Below are 25,297 nucleotides of genomic sequence, written 5' to 3'. Positions count from 1 at the left end.
TCTCTATAGCAAATCAGCATTAAAAAGTGTTGAGTACAAATGTGAGTAAAGTGTTGTGCGTGGAAGGAGATCATTCATTGATTCAAAGAGAGGTGTGAACAGCCCACACAAGAGACTGTTTTATTTCATACCGCAATAGAAAAGTATGACTCCAGTAGTTCATCATTTTCATATATTATAATACAGATGCAGAATTGAAAGGTTATTCTTTAAACAGCCTAGTATTTTACAAGAAATGGATAACTACTTGGAACGGTCAAACATATCCTTAAAACAGGACATCAGTGGGCACACACATCCTTGGCTCCTACAATACCACCACCATCCACAAACAGGAGTGAAGGAAGGAGAAAAGAGGGGGAGAAAAACATTCAATAAATAAAAATAACAAAACAGAAAAAAGTTCTCTACCCCCCCCCCAATGCGTTCAACTTCATGGGGAGAAGATTGCATCAGGTAACGTCTCTCTTCTGCATACTTTCAGACAAGATACTAGGAGGGGACTGAACAGCCGACCACAGACAGGGAGAGACATCCATGTCCTGCCCTCAGCTCTTTTCTTTGGGAGAAGTCAGATTAGGCCTTTACATTGATTGATTTGTTGTTCGATTCAATGCTTGGTTGGTTTTTATGGTTCTGTTTGATTGTTTGGCTGCTTCGTTAGCCTTCTCCCTGTCTCACATAGGGCAAAATACTCATTAGGGATGTTTTTTGAGGGGTCCTCTAGCACTGGAAAGCGTCCCCAGCTTCCAATGACAAATGTTAAATTAAAGTACAAAACAGAACGGAAAGAGGATGCTGTTCACAAAAGGAAAGGGACATTGGGGTGTGAAGGTGGTGGTTGTAGGGGGTACAATGGCAGCTGTTCAGAACGATATGGTCAGTGGGGTTGGCAGCAGAGCAGTCCCTTTAAAAGTCCTCCACCGTCTCGATCTCACCCATATTCAACCTCTCAGACGCCGCGTTCACAGAAAAACCTGGGAAGATGAGAGAGAACAGGGAAAGTGAATTTAGTATGAGAGGTATGCATGTGGTAGTCAGAAGAGATGCTAATCCAATTAGCATTAGTCGTAACGCCAATGAGAACAGTACATTCTGAGTCAAGGAGTGCACAGGAGTGAATGGGAATCATTTGGGCGCTGGCTCAACAACCCAACACCAGCATGAATAACGTGAACAAGACGTACAACAGTACAGATCTTTTCTGAGATTATCAACTTTTTCTCCTTAAAACCTCGAGTGTAGGGGGCAGTATTTTGATGTTTGGATGAAAAACGTACTCAAATGAAACTGCCTATTTCTCAGGCCCAGAATATGCATATAATTGTCAGATTAGCATAGAAAACACTCAAGTTTCCAAAACTGTCAAAATATTGTCTGCGAGTATAACAGAACTGATATTCCAGGCAAAAACCTGAGGAAAATCCAACCGGAAGTGCTGTTTTTCCTGAAAGCTCTCTGTTCCATTGCCTGCCTTCGCTCCATTTAAAGGGATATCAACCAGATTATTTTTCCTATGGCTTCCCCATGGTGTGAACAGTCTTTAGACATAGTTTCAGGCTTTTATTTTGAAAAAATGAGCGAGAAAGATCACATCGCGTCAATGTATGGCTGAGTGCCAGCGTTTTGCATGCGCAACAGCTTGGAGCAGACATATCTCTCTCTCCTATTGAAGAAGCTACAGTCCCGGTTGAAATTGATCCCGCTAACAGGATGGGTGCATCAAGAAGTTAATATGATCCACCTCTACGCAGACGACACCATTCTGTATACTTCTGGCCCTTCTTTGGACACTGTTAACAACCCTCCAGGCAAGCTTCAATGCCATACAACTCTCCTTCCGTGGCCTCCAATTGCTCTTAAATACAAGTAAAACTAAATGCATGCTCTTCAACCGATCGCTACCTGCACCTACCCGCCTGTCCAACATCACTACTCTGGACGGCTCTGACTTAGAATATGTGGACAACTACAAATACTTAGGTGTCTGGTTAGACTGTAAACTCTCCTTCCAGACCCATATCAAACATCTCCAATCCAAAGTTAAATCTAGAATTGGCTTCCTATTTCGCAACAAAGCATCCTTCACTCATGCTGCCAAACATACCCTTGTAAAACTGACCATCCTACCAATCCTCGACTTTGACGATGTCATTTACAAAATAGCCCCCAATACCCTACTCAACAAATTGGATGCAGTCTATCACAGTGCAATCCGTTTTGTCACCAAAGCCCCATATACTTCCCACCATTGCGACCTGTACGCTCTCGTTGGCTGGCCCTCGCTTCATACTCTTCGCCAAACCCACTGGCTCCATGTCATCTACAAGACCCTGCTAGGGAAAGTCCCCCCTTATCTCAGCTCGCTGGTCACCATAGCATCTCCCACCTGTAGCACACTCTCCAGCAGGTATATCTCTCTAGTCATCCCCAAAACCAATTCTTTCTTTGGCCGCCTCTCCTTCCAGTTCTCTGCTGCCAATGACTGGAACGAACTACAAAAATCTCTGAAACTGGAAACACTTATCTCCCTCACTAGCTTTAAGCACAAACTGTCAGAGCAGCTCACAGATTACTGCACCTGTACATAGCCCACCTATAATTTAGCCCAAACAACTACCTCTTTCCCAACTGTATTTAATTAATTAATTTATTTTGCTCCTTTGCACCCCATTATTTGTATTTCTACTTTGCACATTCTTCCATTGCAAAACTACCATTCCAGTGTTTTACTTGCTATATTGTATTTACTTTGCCACCATGGCCTTTTTTTGCCTTTACCTCCCTTCTCACCTCATTTGCTCACATTGTATATAGACTTGTTTATACTGTATTATTGACTGTATGTTTGTTTTACTCCATGTGTAACTCTGTGTCGTTGTATCTGTCGAACTGCTTTGCTTTATCTTGGCCAGGTCGCAATTGTAAATGAGAACTTGTTCTCAACTTGCCTACCTGGTTAAATAAAGGTGAAATAAATAAAAATATTGCATAGCTTTGTAATCGTGACATTGCGTACTTAAGGAAAATAGTTTGACGAATACCTTGACTTTCTAGAGGGTAGTGGTTGACGAATGGCTTAGCATCCACGTTACACAGCATTTCAACGTGAATGTGATTAGCCAAGAATCCCGCCTGCTCTCAGCCATATAAACATTGGCTATTCAGCTTTCTTGCTGTTACGGCTTTTCACTAGAATGTCTTGGTGTAGCACTGTTTCTTTAAACACACTATTGGTGGATGGTTCATGCTCTGGGTTGCCAGCTAAAGCTGTATCAAATATGAGAAGAGATTTAGAAAGTCGATAAAAAAAACGAATTGATGGGCCTTCCGAGTGGCGCAGCGGTCTAAGGCACTGCATCGCAGTGCTTGATGTATCACTACAGACCCGGGTTCAATCCCAGGCTGTGTCACAGCCGGCCGTAACTGGGAGACCCATGAGGCGGGGTACAATTGACCCAGCGTTGTCCGGGTTAGGGGAGGGTTTGGCCCGGCTGGGATTTCCTTATGGCGAGCTGGGCACCTGCATGCTGACTTCGGTCGACAGCTGGAAGTGTTTCCTCCGATACATTGGTGTGCGGCTGGCTTCCGGGTTAAGCAAGCAATGTGTCAAGAAGCAGTGCTGCTTGGCAGGGTCATGTTTTGGAGGACGCATGGCTCTCGACCGTTGTCTCTCACGAGTCCGTAGGGGAGTTGCAGCGATGGGACTAGACTGTAACCACCAGTTGGATATCACAAAATTGGGGAGAAAAAGGGGTTAAAGTACCACAAAAAAACATTGACAAACAGTGCTTTAATAGTCTATTCCTCACCTAGCAGGCTGGGGTCTGCCCGGACCATCTTCTGCTTTTTCTTCTTCTTCCCTGAGGTGACTGTCTCAAAGCGTGCCTGCTGCTGGAGGCTGGTGTGGTTTGACTGGTACAGAGGAGAGCCTGTCCCGCTTACACCCCACATTGAATCCTGGGAAATAGTCACAAAGCAAATGAGGGGTCAGATAACTACTAACATTGGTAGCAGGGTATTGATTAATGTATGGATTTCTGAAATATTATGGTCCAGCAATATTAGGTCTCTCTCTCTCTCTACATGATGGTCCAAAGTAACATATTGAAAGCAAATGAACAGTGGTCACTGACCAACCTTGTTATGGGAGAACTTTTGATCCAGCTTAGAACCAACACACCTGACTCGACACACAAACTGCTCATCAAGACCCAGGGATGTGACCAGGACAACATGGGAAAGCAGGGAAATCTGTACAATTCTATCTTTCTGACTAGACTACAACATAACTAAAAAATGTTGGGGTTATTTTTGACTATTTAGACAGGGAGGAAATCAAAGAGGGTACAGGCAGGTGGGAGACAGATTGAAGGGTTGGAGCAGGGATTGAACCCCGGTCTCTGGGGGGGGGCCAGGAATGTTACCACTAGACCAAAGTCACACCAATGACCTGTTCTGCTGTCTCTCTCTCACCTGCTGTTGCTGTTTTAGTGTTGGTTGCTGGTTCTGCGGGGCCGGGGGCGCTTTCTGTTGGTTGGCATTCTGCTTGGCACGGCGCTCCAGGAACTGTTTGGCAAACTCCTTGGCCTCGGACGTGTCCCCCAGGTAGGCGCGCACGTAGTCGTGCACCTCGTACGGACTGTCCACCTCCTTCAGGAAGGATGCAAATGTCGGGACTGCAGCCAGAGGAGGAAGAGGGGCAGGTGACTTTTAAAGATGGGATCACACAGTAAAGATTACTTTAGGTTTGAGTTCCCTTTAGAATTGGAATCGTAATCCCTAAAAAGTGCACTGTTTGACCAGGGTCCATAGGGAATAGGGTGCCATATCAGACACCTAGATTGTTGGTTTGTATAGTACGTTATAGAGAGACTCACAGTCCAGGTTGTTGGCGGTGTTGAGGGGGTATATATATATATATATATATATATCACACACACATACATATACACACACACACTCACCATCCAGGTTGTTGGCAGTGTTGAGGGTGTGCAGGGTCTTCTCACACCACTGCATGAAGCCATCCTGCTGTCTCTTATTAACCCCCTGGAACAACTTCAGCAGCTTCTCCTCCTCCTCCACCTTCTTATTGGCCCGACTGCTGCTCACACAGTTACCACAGTATTAGATACACTGACTTCCTTTTGAACAACCAAGTGATCCATGGTATTGAATTATATCAGCCTAATTTGAATATACTTCCACTTCAGTGGAATTTTCACTTAATGTGTTGACAACATACGACTAAGTGAAACGTAAACTTCAGCAGAATCTAGGACTCTGCCCGTAATAAATAAAACAAATATTAGTGGTATAAAATTGTCCTTCCAACCACTTTCCTTGAGTCCAGCAGACAAAATATAAACTGTCAATCAGTTGCGAGCTGTAAAAGTGTCCTGAGGTTGTACCTGAGGTTGGCGTTGCCCTTGTTGTTCTTCTGAGCGTTGGGCTTCCTGGCGGGGGGTGGGGCCTGGGCCACCTCCTCCTCCCAGAAGCCCATGTTGGAGTTGGTGCTGTCGCCCCAGATGCTGCTGTCACCGCCCCAGTTAGGAGCCCCGCCGCTGGTGGCCACCGAGCCCCACACTGAGGGGCTCAGAGCGGTGGTCTTGGGAAAGAGGGGTTAGAGAGAGAGAGATCCAACCTGGTCAGACCAGTGTCATTACGTCCAAGTAGTATTCAAACAGGGTTGTCTTTGATTAACTTGTTCAGTGTAGGGGGCAGTATTTTTGTTTTTGGCTAAAAGACATACCCATTTGAAACGGCCAATTTCTCAGGCCCAGAATCTAGAATATGCATATAATTGTCAGATTAGGATAGAAAACACTAAAGTTTCCAAAACTGTCAAAATATTGTCTGTGAGTATAACAGAACTGATATTGCAGGCGAAAACCTGAGGAAAATCCAACAAGTGCTATTTTTCCTGAAAGCTCTCTGTTCCATTGGATGTCTTGCCTCCATTTAAAGGGATATCAACCAGATTCCTTTTCCTATGGCTTCCTCAAGGTGTGAACAGTCTTTAGACATAGTTTCAGGCTTTTATTTTGAAAAACCCATCGCGTGAGTGGATGGCTGGGTGCCAGCAGAGTTTTTCATGCGCAACAGCCATTTTCTCTCTCTCTCCTATGGAAGAAGCTACATTCCAGCTGACATATTATCGATTATATATTGTAAAAACAACCTGAGGATTGATTATAAAAACGTTTGACATGTTTCTACGACCATTACGGATACTATTTGGAATTTTCGTCTGCGATGTCGTGACCGCTCGAGCCTGTGGATTTCTGAACATAACACGCCAAACAAATGGAGGTATTTTGGATATAAAAATCATCTTTATGGAACAAAAGGAACATTTACTGTGAAACTGGGAGTCTCGTGAGTGCAAACATTCGAAGATCATCAAAGGTAAGCAACTTAATTGATTGCTTTTCTGATTTTCGTGACCAATCTACTTTGCTGCTAGCTGTTTGTAATATTTTGTCTACTGAGAGATGTTCTTACATAAACGCTTGGTATGCTTTCGCCGAAAAGCTTTGTGACACGCCAGTGTTTTGTGTTTTGCTATATTGCATTTATGATTTCATGAAAATTAAATATTTTTAGTAATTTAATTTGAATTTGGTGCTCTGCAATTCAGCGGATGCTGATGAAAATGATCCCACTACCGGGATAGGTGCGTAAAGAAGTTAAGAGGAATGTTTCCCCAACCTCCCAAGCCTCTCCATGTATTTGATCTAGTCTACAGCTAGTACACCTGATTCAACATGTCAAATAACCATCAAGCTCTTGATTAGCTGAATTAGGTGAGCTAGTTCACAACTACACACATTTTGAAACGGCCGTGGGTCCCATTTTTAGACAACAGTATCAGCACATCGCCAAATACATGATATCGAAGACTATGAATGAATGCAGACGAATTCATGAACGAATGATCGAGCGAACCAACTCACAGCTCTGTTCTGGGCACGGTTCTGCTGGGTGACTGTGGGGTGACTGGGCTGCTGGCCCCCAGCCCCCTGCTCCTTCCTCTGCTTCACCTGCTGGGCCTCCTCTCTCTGGATCTCCAGCAGGGACTTCGTCGTGGCCGGCTGCTTGGCCACGCTTCCCCAGCCAGAGAGCTTGGCCTGGGGATTCCGGGCCTCCTGCAGGGCCTGCTGCTGCAGGAGCTTCAGGTGCTCCGCCTGCTGGCGCCGCTGCTGCATGGGTGGAGAGAGAGGGGGGTTCATGATTACGGATCTAGGATATAAAGCATGATGGATTTGTAGAACAATTCTATTTCATGCTACCTTAGTGCTAAGTAAGTTTTCGTCCGACGTTCGGCTGGACCTGCACAAGCGTTTGGATTTGTGTACTAAACGTGCTACTTGGACATAAATAATGGATATTATCGAACAAAACAAACATTTATTGTGGAACTAGGATTCCTGGGAGTGCATTCTGATGAATATCAAAGGGAATATTTACAATGTTATTTCTGATTTCTGTTGACTCCAACATGGCGGATAATTGTATTTTTTTTTCTGAGTGCAGTCTCAGATTATTGCATGGTTTGCTTTTTCTGGAAAGTTTTTTTTAAATCTGACACAGCGGTTGCATTAAGGAGAGGTATATCTATATTTCCATGTCTAACAATTGTATGTATCAACATTTAGAATGAGTATTTCTGTAAAATGATGTGGCTCTCTGCAATATCACTGGATGTTTTTGGAACTAGTGAACGTAACACGCAAATGTATACTGAGATTTTTTTATATAAATATGAACTTTATCAAACAAAACATACATGTAATTCTGTAAGTCCTATGAGTGTCATCTGATGAAGATCATCAAAGGTTAATTCATTTTATCTCTATTTGTGCTTTTTGTGACTCCTCTCTTTGGCTGGAAAAATTGCAGAATTTTTCTGTGAGCTGGTGGTGACCTAACATAATTGTTTGTGGTGCTTTCGCTGTAAAGCATATTTGAAAATTGGACACTGGTGGGATTAACAACAAGATTACCTTTAAAACGGTAAAGATACATGTATGTTTGAGGAATTTTAATTGAGATTTGTGTTGTTTTGAATTTGGCGCCCTGCACTTTCACTGGCTGTTGTCATATCAATCCCGTTAACAGGATTGCAGCCATATAAGAGGTTTAAGGAGTGTCACCCATGTTAAACGTAATACTTTGACTGTAGCTGCGCTTACCTCCTCTCGTGCCTGTCGTTCTCTCTCCTCTTCCACTTTCTGGATCTCAGCGAGCGACAGCGCGTTCTGGGACTGAGAGATGGCTGCTGCCGTGACTGCTGACTGCTGGCCCCACTTAGAGGAAGACGGCAGCTATGGGACAGGACAAAGATTCGGTTAGTCAGTGATAGAACGGCAAGCAGGACAGTCAGGGCTGTATCCATGACAAAGAAATATTCACATACAGGAACTCATGGATGTGATTAGCACAATAAATACCAGACCAAAAGGCCAACATCCCATTTTAATGTTCAATTAAAAGGTCAAATACAGTATTTCTGATATCCTGACCTCAATTATTGTTGGTAGGATAGTGCATTGTTTATAGGCTATATTTTATTTAATCAGGAAGTCCCATTGAGGTCAAAATACCTCTTTCCTAAGGCAGACTTTATATAATATAGTATTGTGTATAGGGCTGGGAATTGGCAGGGACCTCACGATACAGTATTATCACGATTCTTTGGTGCCGACACAATATGCAATGCGAATCTATATGTATTGCGATTCGACACTCTTTTTATTGCGATTTGATGTTCCAAACATATTGTTCACCATATGTCTGCTGCAGAGGGACAAGACAGAGCCATGACAAAACGAGTTTTAAATCAGTCATGGAAATAAGTGCTGAAAACTAATTGGATCCCAACTTAAAAAGATGGAGAACAAGCTGTGCAGTTACAGCCAACTAGCGCAAAAATAATATTGCAATATTGTCAAAACGATACATAAAAAACAACATCCCGTATGTAACTATCGATCCCCCCTCCCCATCACTAATTGTGCAGTCGATGGTACCTAGCTGTTGTAGTGTTAGGTGTCTTAAGGTGTTATACTGTTAGTTACCTTCATCTGGGCTAGCTGCTGTTGCTGCTGTAGTCGGCGGAGCGCCTCCTGCTGCTGCTGCCTCTGTCTGGCTAGCTCCTGCTGCCTCGCCGCCTCCTGCTCCCTCCTTTTCGCCTCCTCCTGCTGTTGCCGTACCAAAGCTACCGCAGCCGCTGCCTCCTCCTCCTCTTGCCGCTTCTCTTCCTCATGCCTCCTCAGGGCCTCCAGCTCCTCCTGCTTTCGGCGCTCCTCCTCCTAAGGAGGAACGATAACACGTTTTTTTTAAAATGTTTAAATAGGGCCAACTTTATTGAGAAATGCAGATGTGCTTTCTGATTTACATAAATTCACTGAAAACCCACACTAACACAGTTATATTATCAGTATTGCATATTTCATGAAGCCTACTTTAGGCCAGCTAATAGCCTAACCACCAATCAAGCAACATTATGGACTAAATAAAAATCTTGTTGCTGCTGAATTATGTTGCTGTGACAATACAGATCAAATTAAGATCCTACACCTGTATGTGGAAATTTGCATTTGGTATCACCTGTCCCAAACAATAAGGGCAGGGTCGTATTCATTAGGCACACAGTAGCAAAATATTGAGTAATTCTTATTGAAAACCAGGTTGTTCCTTCCCGTTGTACTAAATGTTGTTCTATTTGGTGCCTACTGAAGAAGACCCTGTACTGGTCTTTATTGTGAAACCCAGCACCTGTTTGCGGAGGAACTCTTCCCTTTGCTTCCTCTCCTCCTCCTCCTCCCTCCTCCTCTCCTCCAGTCTGCGGAGGGCCTCCTCCTGCGCATGCCGTTCCTCTTCCTCCTCTTTCTGTTGGCGCTGTGCCTCCTCCTGCTGCTGCTTCCGCTGCCTCTTCAATGCCTCCTCCTGTGGATAGAGAAATCTATCAAATCAGTTGCATAAAACATCAATTAAGGCCGCCTCTTAGGAATTTACAGGCTAATGGGTCAATCTTGCAACTCTAGGCAATCATATATTGAACATCAACAAAGCTGACATGCATATTTCAGCAGGCAACAGTCTAATGAACCCCCCCACCTGTTTCTGACGTGCTAGCTGCTCCTCCTCCTGGCGTTTGTGTTCCTCCTCCTCCCTCTTGGCACTCAGCTCTGCCTCACCCCGCTCCAGCTCCAGCTGATCAAAGACATTTACAGTTAATAAGTAAATCACAACCACATAAAAAACACCTTTTCACATAACTCAGCGATGCACGAAGGAAACTGCATTGTCGGGCCGATTTCCACATACAACTAAGAACATTAAAGAACAAGGCAAAAATGCTCTGCTGTTTTGGGCCAGTAGCTACCACGTTGTAGCAGAGTGAAGCCAGTGGCGGAAAAAGTACCCAATTGTCACACTTGAGGAAAGATACCTTAACAGAAAATGACTTTAAAAAAAAGTGAAAGTCATCCAGTAAAATACAAGTTAAAGTCTAAAAGTATTTGATTTGACTTAATAATCGAAAGTTCAAGTATAAATAATTTCAAATTCCTTATATTATGCGAACCAGACAGCACCATTTTATTTATGGATAGCCAGGGGCACACTCCAATACTTAGACATGGGCTGGCGTGGTTACACATGGTCTGCGGTTGTGAGCCTGGTTGGATGTACTGCCAAATTCTCAAATCAATGTTGGAGGCAACTTATGGTAGATAAATGAACATTCAATTCTCTTGCAACAGTTCTGTTGGACATTCCTGCAGTCAGCATGCCAATTGCATACTCCCTCAAAACTTGAGACATCTGTGGCGTTGTGTGACAAAACAGCACATTTTAGAGAGGTCTTTTATTGTCCCCAGCACAAGGTGCACCTGTGTAATGATCATGCTGTTTAATCAGCTTCTTATTATGCCATACCCATCAGGTGGATGGATTATCTTGGCAAAGGAGAAATGCTCACTAACAGGGATGTAAACAAATTTGTGCATCAAATTTGAGAGAAATAAGCTTTTTGTTCGTATGGAAAGTTTCTGCTCATGAAAAACATTTTAAAATGTTGCGATTATATTTTTGTCCGGTATAGTAAAATACTTTACACCACTGAGTGAAGCATAGGCACAGATACTCAGGCACAGTCTTATTGCTGCATGTGGCAATTCATAACGCTAAACCCTTAAAAGTGTTTAAAAACAGTCAAATTCCCCACATTGAGCCCTAGCCCCAGGCACTTCATAAAGATCTACAACTTAGGATTGCATAAGTACAGAAAATATGGTGCTCTTACCTTGGCAGCCTTATTCTTCTCTAGGTTTTGCATCTGTTCTATGGTGGGGGCCTGGGCCATGGAGTCTATGGGCAGATCCCACACACTGCTGCCCTCCCACGCTGCACAGGAACACAAAACAGTCAGTTAGTAAGGCTGGATGGATGGTCATTATATATCATTGATCCCCATTCATTCCCTACAATTCATATGATTTTGAGCTTTCTCCACTTTTTGGTGAATTGAGGAGCACTGTCTTTTGCTGTCATTGAAGAGGTTCAGATACTCAAACTTTCAAAAGCTAAATTGGTTATAAACATCAGCCCAAAACAAAACGAGTGCTAATGTTTTCAGTGTGTGTTCTGCATTAAGTTTTACCACTGGGTGTGGGTTGCTGGATGTTTGATGTGCAGGAGGCCTGAGAGGTGTTCTGCATTTCCCACACAGAACCCTGGGATTCTGGTACGGACATGGACCGAGTCACAGGAGGTAAGAGAGACTCAGATGTTCTACACAGGGAGCCAAACACAGAAATGGCATAAATAACCAGAACACACCAGTATGTTGACACGGCATTGAATAATGCCCACAGTGAAAGATGTTTGAGGAGAACCCGTGTAATATTGAGTGCGCGAGTATGTCTTCATCATTCAGTAACTTACAGTTAGTGCATTCATCTTAATATAGCTGGGTGGGACAACCACATATCTGTCATAGTAAGCATATTTTTTTTTCTCAAAGTAGCTATCAGCAAAGTCAGTGCTAGTAAGGGGGGTGGAGCCAAGTGAGAGTGTTTGAGGGCCTAGTAATGCTGAAGCTGTGTCTCCAACCTCATCTTGAGGGCCTGGTATTGCAGCAGAGGTGTTTGTGCAGATATGCTTACGTGTTTTCTGCTGACCTCATCTTGAGGGCCTGGTATTGCTGGAGGAGGAGGTTGATCTGCTGCTGCTGTTGCTGCTGCTGCTGGTGTGGTGCTGAGCTGAGGGCCTGGGCTTTCTGCTGGGCCAGGGCTTGGGCGTACTGCTGCCTCAAAAGGTACTGGTACTGCAGCTGCTGCAGCTGGTACAGGTTGAGGGCCGTCAGCTCCTGCTGCCGCTTCAGACGCTCCTGGTCCCCGGCATCACCCTGGGGAGACAGGCCGAGTAAGACATCAGATCGGCAAGGGAACAGAGAAGTAGAGCCACAACACAGGCAAAGGGACAACGACCTGGGCTGCATTCAGTATGGCACAATGTTGTGGAACGTTCAATATGTTATGTAGAGTGAACAAGCCTCTGACTTAGAATAAGGAATGACAACGTCACAACATTTGCCTTCTGAACGTGCCCTAAGCTAAACATAAACTTTCTTTGACCATGAGACGATGCAGATGGTGTGAGGTGCATCGGAAACATTTTGAATTGCTCATAGACTAATTAAGATTCATTTCAGGATAATACAAAGTAGTGAATTCTAGAATGCTGGATGGAGCTCAGGTGTGTGATGGTTACCAGTAGGGGTGGCGGTGCTGGACCGGGGGCGAAGGGCACCCTGCCCCACATCTTGATGATCTCACCCAGGGGCTGGAAGACCTCGTCACAGCCTCTCTTCACCAGCAGGGTCATGGTGAAGTAGCCCGCCTGGAACCACTCTGTCATCTCCGGGTTACTGAAAGGACCTGGAGAGGGGGAGACATTATTAGATTTGACAAAGTCACTGAAATGTCTCCATTTACTGGTTGCAGTGTATGCAGATTTTCATTTAGAGAATCCCCGTTCCCCTCACTCTGTCTCACCCTGTATCTCTCCCTGGGGGTCTTTATAAAACCACTTCAGAGCAGCCTCGTGTGTGAGTGGCAGGCCGGCTGGTTTGGTAGCTGAGCTCTTGGCAGCCAGCCGGTCATCACCGTCCTGTAGATACGCCACCATCTTCTCTGCCTCCTATAAAAGCGAGCGAGAGTTAAATTGTATTGTTCGTTCAGGGAGTACGTGTAGAGCACCATGACAGTATCCCAAAACAAACACCACTATCTCAGTTTACTGCAGGGAGAGAGATAGAAAAATTGCAATCATTTCATTATAATTCAATAAACACCGTCTCCATATTCTTGACGTGTTCCAAAAATGAACCCACACTGCACGTTTCATGTCCAGACATGCTCTAAATTCAGTAACACCAAAACCAGCTTGGTAACTTTTACTAACTTGCTCAACATGCAGCTCTGTAACCAACTAACTTCAAGAAACCGTAGTCATTGTCCACTAACCTGTTCAAAGTGCTTCAGTCCCTCATCTTCATCCATAGTGTGGTGTGGTGGCATGGCCGTGGGCCTTCCGATGGGCGCCATGAGGCCCATGCTGGTGGCCATATTGTTAGGAGCCATGGTAGACGTGCTCTGGGGCCTGAGGCTAGCACTGAAGGGCAGCGGGGCGGGCACGGGAACATCCAGGGGCTTCTGCTGCATCTGGATGGTGGACGACGGGGCCGACACTGGACAGGAGAGGCAAGAGGGTGTGGGGTTAGTCTCTCACAGACGGAATGATCTCACAATTGACAATCTCAAACTACATGCAATCCTGTGTGTATAATTTAAGCACAAGGTTACTGCGGGAAACAAAGGTGTCATTTACTCAGAGGTGGAGGTGGTTTAAAGAAAGACGCAACAATACGTCACCAAACACAGCCTCAAGAGGGCACAAATGTGGGAGATTTGACTGCATTCCTCCACTGCTTGTATGTAAACCTACCTGTGAGAGTGTGTGCAACAGTGTGGGGGATGGAGAGAGAGTCCAGCATTGTGTTGGACATAGGGGTGTGCAGGGGGACTTTGTTGCCCTCTGGCCTGTCTTCCGGGGCAGGGGGTCGCTCAAGTGGCTTCTCCAATGGCCCCTCAGGTTCCTCTACTCTATCGGGCTGGCTGGGGGGCAGGGGCTCAGTAGGAGAGGGAGCAGGGGGCGCCGCCTCTATCGTTCTCCCCACATCTAGAGACAAAAACAAGACACACGAATCAATGTTTATCTCCACATAGACAGTTTAGTATTGAGAGCAAAAATACAGTATGCCGGACAGTTTCCACTTTTAACTCACCCTGTTTTCTGATGGGCTCTCTCCTGGCCTCTCCGTCTGTGTCTTTGGTCTCCCGGGGGTGTCCGTCCTCCTCCAGAGCCTCGTCACATTCCTCCAGGGGTCTGAAGTCCAGCTCTGCCTCCTCCAGGATGGGCTCCTTGGGAGCTTTCTGTGGGGAGATATATATATATATATATCCTTCTCATAGCAGCCTGGCAGAGTTCCACATCTCACAGTGCTCCGATGCCATATTTGTAATTGCAGCAAACAAATTGCCCTTCGGGGAAAACAAATCATTGTATAACTACTTGGTAGACTTCAAATCATGTGTGCAGGTCCTACTAATTTCTTAAACATTTCTTTGGCCCAGCACCCATTAACAAGTGATGTTCGTTAGACTGACTAAACGGACTATTCACTCACTCGAACCTTGAGCGAAAGGAAGGCTCCAGAGGAGTCGAAGGTGCCCGTCTCCTCTTCAGCGTCCTCCAGACACCACTCTGGCAGGCTGCCCCCTCCATCCTCCTCCAGGCTGCCGCTGGCCGATGGGGGATGCCTGTAGCCGCGCTCGTCCTCCCTGGCATCGAAAGGGAGCCTGCGCTGCCTCGGCTGCTCCCCTGGGTGGGCCTCTCGCCACCCTGCCGACCGCGGCCCGTCTGAGGAGAAGAGCTGTTTAAGGACCCCGTCACTCAGCTCTACGCCAGCCACTCCCTCACATTGAAGACCACCACTTTATGTTGCTGTTTCTTAGATGCATGTGATGCTTTCTTTTATGAAGCTATGGACAGATTGGAGTATTTCCTGTTGAAAACCTGTTCTCATTTGGTTGGCCATAAGGCCTGAACAAGAGAGGGATTTTAGTATGATTTGAGGTGTCCATTGTGATTTGTGAGTTCAGGATAAGACCAGCTTTTTAAAAAATCTCCCTTTTAGAGTTGTATCGAGATTGGCCTGCAATTGAAACCATCACCCACACACACACACACACACACACACACGACAGGACACATTGTGGTGGCAGCAGTGTGAGATGACTACAGGGCACACTTGGACTCGGGGGGCACCACCGGTCGCTGTCCCGTCGCAAGGCACATGCCAAGGCGCCAGTCAGGCGCCAACCCCCCTCTTCCCCATCCTCACCATTCACTTCATCCCGGGACGTGCGCCAGTTCTCACTCTCCGAACGCGTGAAGTCATGCTTCCTCACTGGCAGGCCCCCCACACTGGTCCCAACCTCCTCGTAGTTAGCACGGACTGGAGGAAAGGAATAACTTTATTTTATCAAAAGGATAACATCAATGTTGACATTTTTATTTAAATATATATATTTTTAAACACTCAATACATACATATGTAGCAACGCCACAATTTCAAGAAATACATGAGATTCAAACTTTTAGCCTGAGGGTATCCTTGGTCACAGTAAATAAGTTGTGAGGTTGTCTAAACATTTGCATAGCTGTATTGTTTTCTGATTAAGTAGTGTACAGCCTATAAAGGTACCACAAGTAAATAGCAATAGCAAACTTAGCCAAATGTCTTTGGAGGTGTTGGCAGAATGTATTTATTTTGCAGTGACATTGCTGTATCTGACCGTTTCTGAATTGTTGTGGACCTGTTAACAGATCGTATAAATTCAATTATGTTGCACCGCCCACCATCTCTGAAACTGTCTATTCGGAAAGAAAATAATACTAAAGTAGGCTTACTTAGTGGTAGATCAAAAGATCAACTGTGTTCATCTGTTAAATTCTACTCTGTTCTAAACCCCTTTCAGATGGTTTTATTTATTATAATAGCCTATCTAACAGGCCCAATTATATTAGAGATGTGCATGGTCATTAGTTGCATGGCTACTTTGGGAATATGAACTCATGGCCAGAAAAGGTGAGGAATTTATTCTGCAATGGTTATGATATACGTATAATGTATTATGTTTATAAATGAAATATTGTCAACTCGAGAAATTACTTTATTCAGACGTAGCCTACAAACTCCAATGGAAAAGGTGAACCGATCGCATAGAGCAAAATACTTGAAATAGCTTATCTATTTCCTACTGTGAAGTAGGTCCAATTAAATGAGAGATGGGACGAATGGTAGCCTATCCTAAATTGTTGGAGGCCTATAGGTAATTTCGTGAGTATGAAGCCATCAGTCAGAAAAGGTGAGGAATTGATTCTTCAATGATCATATAAATGAAATAAATAGAAAATAGATGCCTATTTCTAATTACTTAAGAATGCAAAGATAAAATAAATGTTTTTTCTCTCCTCTCACTAATGGGAAATGACTGCATCTTATATTTAGCTACCTGTTTTTTAGCTACCATTTGCACATGGCTAATTCTGCCTTCTTGCAATGGAATAGTTCAACCAGTAGAAACTGTGTACACATGGTTTAAAGTTGGCGGGGAGGAAAGCACATTCTCACGTCAAGTTCAGTTTTTATACATTACAACTTTTGCGTGAAAACTGGCACACGCACATTTTGGGGTCCATTTTGTACGCACGGTTTACGAACGAGTACCCTGGAGGGAAAACTTACTATGATTCATCAGGAAGTGGGTAGGAGCAACTTCTGCCAAGTCAATGGAACAGAGAGAGAGAGAAAGCAAAGTGATTACATTACCTGTAAATGATTTAACCCGCTTTTTATTTATATCACATTCAAACAGCTTTGATTATATTTAACCCGCCATTTGATTTATATCACATTCAAACAGCTTTGATTATATTTAACCCGCCATTTTATTTATATCACATTCAAACAGCATTGATTATATTTAACCCGCCATTTTATTTATATCACATTATAGCACAAACCTGGCTCTTTTCGACCTGGCTTTTCAAACCTTCGGTCTCCCCTAGATGGGGAGAAAATAGACTCAGCATGACTTTGAAAAGGAGAAAAGACAAAAATAATGACTGAGCATGCAGATAGTCAAACACAGATGGATATAACCAAAAACATGACAATATGTCAACACTATAAACCAAATGGGTTTTGATCATTCTCATTCCACTAGCCTGGAACCCATCTTAAGATGCATCCACTTAACATGAAGATTTGCATAAATCATGCATTGAAGTCAAAGGTTAATGGGCGTGACAATTCCAGTTCCACGTTTGTGCCTCCAGTAAGGATAGTCCATTACCTCTCCTCCCAGCTCTGGGAGCGGTGCATCTCCCTGCCCCCGCGTCCAAAGCCTCCTTCCACGTCATCAAAACTTCTTTGGTAAAACCCTCCATCTCCTCTACCCCGACCTACCAGACACACATTTTAAATACACATACACGCCACACTTTAATGTTGGAGCTAGCTGGTGAAAATGAATTCAACCAGCTGCGATAGCTTCTGCTGACAGGAGCATTATCAAGCCTATTAACAGAGTGCTACGGTTACATCCCTTCTGTGAAGCTGGCAGACATTGTTAAGATTCTTAGGGGTGGGTCTCAACCTATATATAAATCACTGGTCTCAACAGCCAATAGTCTAAAGTAGTTTCCTCGTCTCCTTTCCTTTATTGACATGAAAGAAATTAACAGTTCACCTAGTCTGTTTTTCTGATTAGCGCAGATGAAGAGGACACAAGCAGAGGAAGCCTCTTCAGACTGTTGAGATGGACACAGAGAGAATAGGGCTCTTTCCTCACCTCGACCCCGTGAGGTACTTCGACCCCTCGGCGCCCCTGGCCCAACAGGACCCCCTCCTCTCCCCATCAGCCTGAGCACAGCTGCACTGTTTACAGACATGGAAAAATTTCTCTGTGGGGGAGAGGGAGGGAGAAAGAGTAAAGAAAAAGGGGAGGTGGGGCAGACCTGTCTATAACCAACAATTCTCTATATTTGGTTACAAACAGACAGGGTAAGGTGAAAGGTGCAGTCTTAATTTAGCATATTCATTCTAACATGGCTTCGTAAATTAACAGTGAAGGAACCAACCTGCTCTTCCTCTGTAAATGCTACAAGTGCCAGTGGTGGCAGGGGCTCCTCTTGTAAAATGGGCAGAAAATCCTTATCGTGCAGGTCTACAGGGATCTGATAAGGAGAAGGAAGAAATTGTATGAGCAAGTATCCATTGTCAGGTTTATTACACATATTACAGGAAAGTGACAATATATTTGAATTTTAAAGAAATCTCACTCCACAAAAGTCTGAATCATAATTTTGTCTTGGGGCACTTTCCAGAAGCTGCCGATACAAGTAACTTTATTTGTATGCCAATCATGTATCTCTGCATCCTTTTAGAACACATCGGAATCCCTTTGCCTCACCTCCCTATCCTTAACATAAAGTGCTAGCATTTCTTCTCTCCCGTAGCGGTAGTCTGCAAGTTTATACTTTGGCATTGCAGGTGAGAGAGGTGGCGAGGTGGCAACGCTACTGCTGCTACCACCCCCATGGCCACCGCCAGACAGGGCCCGGAGCCTGGTGAAGAGGGACAGGAGAAAGACAAACAAAAGTGAAGTTTAGAGGACAACTGGCAGGCCTCAACACTGCACCAGGTGTCAAAAAACAAACCAGCCTAACAACTCAGAACACTGTTAATCAACTTGATGGTTCTCTTAATTCAATACAACATTTCAGCTCAACAAGATTTCATATTAACATGATGCTATACCAACCATTCTGGTCCGAAGTTGAGTGTCTGAGTTTCTGCCATTCTTCCTAGAACTTCTATTGGAAGGAAAGGGCCAAAATGATTAGATGTATTAACAATGCAATATTTTTCTTGGAAAGGTATTCAAATCAAATTGTATTGGTCACATACACATATTCAGCAGATGTTACTGCGGGTGTAGGAAAATGCAAGGACATCATTCAACATCCTTTGATCAACACACAAAAGGGCAATTACTAATTAATCTGCTGATGGAATTGAAAATCTTCGATCCCATTTCTCTTTATGCCACAGATTACAGACCCAAATTCGGATTTTAAAGGTCATTCGATGGTGACAAATATTGCATCACCCGATCCTCTGTCAGGTACATAATACCAATTATTTAGGTAATTGCCAGAGCCATGTACTGTATAGTCTGTATATGAAATAGATCTTTAAAGATTTCTTTATTAAGGACTTCTTGACAGTTCATAATCGCACTGAAATGTACAATGCATTCTGAAAGTATTCAGACCCCTTGACTTTTTTTTACAGCCTTGTTCTAAAATGAATTAAATATTTGGTTTCCTCAATCTACACACAATACCCCATAATGACGAAGCAAAAAATGTTTAGAAATGAGTGAAACATTTAAATACCTTATTTACATAAGAATTCAGACCCTTTGCTATGAGACTCAAAATTGAGCACAGGTGAATACTGTTTAAATTGATCATCCTTAAAATGTTTCTACAACTTGATTGGAGTAAATTCAATTGATTGGACATTATTTGGAAAGGCCCACACCTGTCTATATAAGGTCCCACAGTTGACAGTGCATGTCAGAACAAAAACCAAGTAATGAGGTCAAAGGAATTGTCCATAGAGCTCCGAGGCAGGATTGTTTCAAGGCACAGATCTGCGGAAGGTTACCAAAACATTTCTGTAGCATTGAAGGTCCCCAAGAACAGTGACCTCCATCATTCTTAAATGGAAGAAGTTTGGAACCACCACCACTCTTCCTAGAGCTGGCCGCCCGGCCAAACTGAGTTATCAGGAGAGAAGGGCCATGGTCAGAGAGGTGATGAAGAATCCGATGGTCACAGAGTTCCTCTGTGGAGATGGGAGAACCTTCCAGAAGGACAACCATCTCTGCAACACTCCACCAATCAGGCCTTTATGGTAGAGTGGCCAGACGGAAGCCACTCCTCAGTAAAAGGCACATGACAGCCCGCTTGGAGTTTGCCAAAAGGCAGCCAAAGGACTCTCAGACCATGAGAAATAAGATTCTCTGGTCTGATGAAACAGAGATTGAACTCTTTGGCCTGAATGCCAAGCATCATGTCTGGAGGAAACCTGGCACAATCCCTATGGTGATCATGCTGTGATCATGCTGTGGGGATGTTTTTCAGCGGCAGGGACTGGGAGACTAGTCAGGATCGAGGGAAAGATAAATGGAGCACAGAGAAATCCTTGATCCTAACAACTCAGAATTTAGAGCAGAACACTGTTAATCAAATTGATGGTTCTCTTAATTCAATACAACATTTCAGCCAATTGTGTGTCGCTCTATGGGTCTCCCAATCACAGCCGGATGTCGGTATTGGTATTGTTTTTTTTGGCAAGGACAATAACGGATATCGGCCAAAAATGTAACATCTGTGCATCCCTACACCTGTAGCGCAACCCTTGAGGTATCATATATATGTAAAATACACACACACGCACTACCCTTAAAAAGTTTGCAGTTAATTAGAAATGTCCTTGTTTTTGAAAGGCAAAGCATTTCTTGTCCATAAAAAAAATCGAATTGATCAGAAATACAGTGGATATCGTTAATGTTGTAAATGACTATTGTAGCTGGAAACGGCTGATTTTTCATGAAATATCTGCATAGGCGTACAGAGGTCCATTATCAGCAACCATCACTCCTGTGTTCCAATGGCACATTGTGTTAGCTAATCCAAGTTGATTGTTTTAAAAGGCTAATTGATGATTAGGAAACCCTTTTGCAATTATGTTAGAATAGCTGAAATCTGTTGTTCTGATTAAAGAAGCAATAAAACTGTCCTTCAGACTAGTTGAGTATCTGGAGCTGAAATGTCTTGAGTCAATAAGTATTCAACACCTTTGTTATGGCATGCCTAAATACATTCTGAATTAAAAATGTGATTAACAAGTCACAAGTTCAATGGACTCAGTGTGCACAAGTGTTAAACATGATTTTTGAATGACCACCTCATCTTTGTACCCCACACATACAGATAATTGTAAGGTCCCCTCTGTTGAGCAGTGAATTTCAAACAGATTCAACTGCAAAGACCAGGGAGGTTTTCCAATGCCTCGCAAAGAAGAGCACCCGTTGGTGGATGGGTAAAAAAAAAAAAAGCAGACATTGAATATCCCTTTGAGCATGATGATGTGAATCATTACATTTTGGATAGTGTTTCAATACACACAGTACAAAGATAAAGGCGTCCTTCCTAACTCAGTTGCCGGAGGAAGGAAACCAGTCAGGGATTTCACCATTAAGCCAATGGTGACTTTAAAACAGTTAAAAGAGTAATGGCCATGAGGATGGAACAACAACACTGTTACTCCACAATACTAACTAAATTGACAGAGTGAAAAGAAGGAAGCACGTAGAGAATAAAAACATTCCAAAAAAATGCATCCTGTTTGCAACACGGCAGTAATACTGCAAAAAGGTGGCAAAGCAATTAACACTTTGTATTCAGGACCAAAAAATTGTTTGAGGCAAATCCAGCATAACTCATTACAGAGTACCACTCTCCATATTTTCAAGCATCGTTGTGGCTGCATCATGTTACGGGTATATTTGTAATCGTTAAGGACTGGGGAGCTTTTTAGGATAAAAAAAATGAAACGGAATGGAGCTAAGCACAGGCAAAATCCTAGAGGAAAACCTGGTCAGTCTGCTTTCCATCAGACACTGGGAGATGAACTCACCTTCCAGCAGGGCAAAAACACAAGGCCAAATCTACACTCAAATTGTTTACAAAGAAGACAGTGAATTTTCCTGAGTGGCAGAGTTACAGTTTGGACTTATCTACTTGAAAATCCATGCCAAAACCTGAAATGGTTGTCTTGCAATGATATACAACCATTCTGACAGAGCTTGAAGAATTTTGAAAAGAATAATGGGCAAATGTACGATCCAGGTATGCAAAGCTTTTAGAGACTTACCCAAAAAGACTCACAGCTGTAATCGCTGCCAAAGGTGCTTCTACAAAGTATAACTCAGGGGTGTGAATATTTATGAAAATAGGGTAGTGTGTGTAGATGGGTGAGAATTTATATATATATATGTGTGTTCAATACAGGCTATAAATCAAAACATGGAATAAGTCAAGGGGTATGAATAATTTGAAGGCACTGTAGCTAAAGTTCACAGATCAGTTAGTGACCCTTAGTGATGACCCTTAGTCAGCCTAAAGGTATGTTTAAACCACAATCTGTCTAGCCAGATAGCTATAGAATAAACTGAAAGCATTTGTTGTTGAACTTCCCACCTGTTGCAAGCCACATATGGGCTACAGCCAATCAACATTAGAATTTTAATTCATTATTTATGGTGACAAAAAAATATCAAGCTGCAACTTCTGTAGAGATCCTGCACCACAACAGCCCCAGTGAAGAATGGAGACTAGCCACAAATGATTGATTAGATGCCGTATTATGTCACTCTCAGTAGCCTGCTCCTGTAGTCCATTATTGGGCTAATGTTGCTCCTTATATTCCAAGGCCCGTGCATGTTCTGTTTAAAGGAGAATTGGCTCTAGCAGCCAAAACAACCCAAAACTTAATCTAAACATGAATAAATTCACAATTGTGATAAGGTTCTAGAAACATAAAGTCCTCTAGTTTCACATCAAAATTATTTCACAAACGCTAAATATACACTTACTGTACACTGTTTTAACCGGTAAACCAGCCTAGAGTATTTTTCAGTGACAACACGTTTGTGGGGTCCATCTTCCGTTTACACACTGGTGTTCACGACGCAGATGGCTATTTAGAACAGTTACGCCTCCGTCTTCTGTAAACAAGCGCTGTAAAATGGAAATATGGCCGTGTGGGAACCCGAACGCTATAAAGCTGTGTAGTAATAGAACATTTTGTTTGTTGAAAATGATTTGTTGCTGATATAAAATATTTGATTTGGGTTTCCAAAACAGTAACGCAAGTGATGGGTTTTAACGTTCTTAATGAGCGTCGGGACTCTTAACAAAAATCCTGATCAGATTATACTATATTATAGTCCATAGGGCTGAAGGTAGTTAGCGTCTATGAATGGTTTAGTTTGTGACTGATATAAATGCAAGTTATATATTCAAGTTTCAACCAGCTAATATTTGGACTGTTGGCTAGTTAGGTTTCGAAGTAGTCTAACTTTCAATGTCAAACTCAAATGATTTCTACATGCATGTCTATGTTTTATCAATATCGTATCACGTTATTATAAAATAAGGAACTTGACAAATTAGCTGTCTGGCAAATAACTGTACTTTTTAATTAAGTTTAATAAATTGCATAAACGCGTTATATCTATTCCAAACAATGATCTATATACAGGTTTACCTCATTGATTCCAACACATGAGTTACAGTAGCTAGCTAGTAGCTAACTAACGTTAGCTTCCCATATGGCTGGCCATAATTAGCCTGATAATCCGACACACATTCCCATACGAAACTTTAGCTACCTAGATGCTAGCTAGTGAGTTGGCAATACAAACTAGCTAACGTTAGCAAGCTAGCCATGTTAATTAACGTTATGACAGACATTAGCTATAAAATAAGTTAAACGTTAGATAGCTAACGTTAACCAACTAAAGAAATGTTGGCTAACCTTCTGACATTTAGCCTAGCCACAATGTGCTACCAAGCTGTTTGGCAAGCTAGCTAAGTAACTGCATGACAGCTAACTAGCTAGTTAATCAAGTTGATAGCGTAATAGTTAACGTTTTAGCTATTGTATTTATCCATACATAATGATACGCTGTTATATAGCTAGCTAGAACAGTAACCTGTGCTAACTGGTCGACATAACTAACTAGAGAACTTTGTTTTACAAAACTTTCAGTAACGATCGATCACTGATCGGTCATTTCTACGAAAATGCTAAGCTTCTCAAAAGGAAAACAAACAAAGAGTCATACTGTTACAAAATCGCAGAAGTATTGTGAGCTGACACGAGTTCACGCTTAACCCCCAAACCTCCGTGCGGCCTACGAGCCTTCCGCTACAAGAGGTTCTCGTTGGAAAACGTCCCATCTCGCTCCGGACGGAATACGGTGCCACCACATAGTTGAGGCCGGAGCCTCAAGGCCAAGCAAACATGCTGGTATAACAACACTCATAAACGCGTTGAATTCGCGGAAACTGGGATCTTTAGCATCGTGAATACTTATTTCGATAGTTTAGCTTTATTTTATAGCAAAACTGTGCATTTAGCTTCGCTGTCTTACCTCTGCTTTTACTGACAGCACAGGGTTTATTTGTATTCGAGTTGTGTGTGGCTCTCTCTCCGTTTCCACAAGATGGCTGAGAATGGGTCACATGACAATACATATCCCGATAAAGACCCGTATGCCAAAGAAAGATTCGCTGACAGCATATTTTGCAAAGTACAAATCGTACTGAATGTATCTGTATGATTTCTGTACGTGTAGACTAAACTATGACCTTAGAACATCTTATGTTAGTCTTATTCTGACCAAATATTGTAGAAGTTACAGAATTACATCTGATTAAGTGCATCATTGTAAACATCATGCATGCATACATAAAATGATACAATCCATGCATTGGCCCTTTTTGCACAAACTCTTTTGACTCATCACATACGTTGCTGCTACTGTTTATTATTTACCATGTACATATTTAGCTCAGTTACCTCGTACCCATGCACATAGACTTCGTTACTGGTACCCCGTGTATATATTTATATATATTTTTTCTCTGCATTGTTGGGAAGGTCCCGTAAGTAAGCATTTCACTGTTAGTCTACACCTGTTGTTTACGAAAGCATGTGACAAATACAATTTGATTTGATACACATCAGAGTTCCCCTCTTCATCTCTGATTACATTTACAGATGAATTACCTGTTATTGTTTAACTTTACCGTGTCATGATCATGTGAACAAAAATTTAGCAAATTCAACGATAAATATGAATGATTGCTGATGGGCTACAATGCTAAAAAATATAAACGTTTTCTTATATTATGGAAAACTTGGCTTAAGCCAAATACACGCATCAAAGACAGTAACTAACGAGGTGCTATTTGTGGTGTCACAGAGACATCTAGTGGTCAATATTATAAACGG

General features: G+C 43.0%; 1 protein-coding gene across 8 annotated transcripts; it reads right to left on the bottom strand.

Moving 5' to 3' along the window:
* Positions 1-89: 89 nt before the first annotated feature.
* On the bottom strand, positions 90-24,543 carry LOC115103157 (GRB10-interacting GYF protein 2-like). Of its 8 annotated transcripts, none has more exons than XM_065005798.1 (28): positions 24,435-24,543; positions 18,966-19,017; positions 18,615-18,768; positions 18,283-18,378; positions 17,892-18,105; positions 17,496-17,604; positions 17,164-17,234; positions 16,886-16,918; positions 15,479-15,592; positions 14,762-14,994; positions 14,360-14,507; positions 14,020-14,253; positions 13,539-13,762; positions 13,068-13,212; positions 12,784-12,950; positions 12,177-12,418; positions 11,672-11,802; positions 11,315-11,415; positions 10,126-10,221; positions 9,784-9,954; positions 9,084-9,317; positions 8,199-8,330; positions 6,960-7,205; positions 5,415-5,611; positions 4,968-5,107; positions 4,477-4,679; positions 3,813-3,960; positions 90-977 (listed from the first exon to the last, which is right to left on the bottom strand). In XM_065005798.1, the coding sequence occupies exons 1-28, from the start codon at positions 24,535-24,537 to the stop codon at positions 910-912; spliced, it is 4,206 nt and encodes a 1,401-aa protein (XP_064861870.1). In that variant the 5' UTR covers positions 24,538-24,543; the 3' UTR covers positions 90-909. The 8 variants fall into 8 exon arrangements, with proteins under 8 accessions (XP_064861870.1, XP_064861871.1, XP_029479728.2 ...); XM_065005799.1 differs by having other exon boundaries at positions 14,768-14,994; XM_029623868.2 differs by having other exon boundaries at positions 17,994-18,105; positions 24,435-24,542.
* Positions 24,544-25,297: the final 754 nt, after the last annotated feature.

This window comes from Oncorhynchus nerka, linkage group LG20 (assembly GCF_034236695.1).
Source record: "Oncorhynchus nerka isolate Pitt River linkage group LG20, Oner_Uvic_2.0, whole genome shotgun sequence".
Taxonomy (NCBI): Eukaryota; Metazoa; Chordata; class Actinopteri; order Salmoniformes; family Salmonidae; genus Oncorhynchus; species Oncorhynchus nerka.
Note: the sequence above shows the minus strand (reverse complement) of the source record. Positions and strands in the feature narration are given on the sequence as shown.

What these genes read in the sequence shown, in the direction of transcription:
- LOC115103157 (XM_065005798.1), bottom strand. Translation starts at nt 24,537, where the DNA reads ATGTATTGTCATGTGACCCATTCTCAGCCATCTTGTGGAAACGGAGAG. An exon ending in GCCAGGTCGAAAAGAGCCAG is followed by an intron (nt 16,919 to 17,163) that starts GTTTGTGCTATA and finishes TTGACTTGGCAG; the next exon opens with AAGTTGCTCCTACCCACTTC. An exon ending in ATGAGGTCAGCAGAAAACAC is followed by an intron (nt 11,803 to 12,176) that starts GTAAGCATATCT and finishes CTCCCTGTGTAG; the next exon opens with AACATCTGAGTCTCTCTTAC.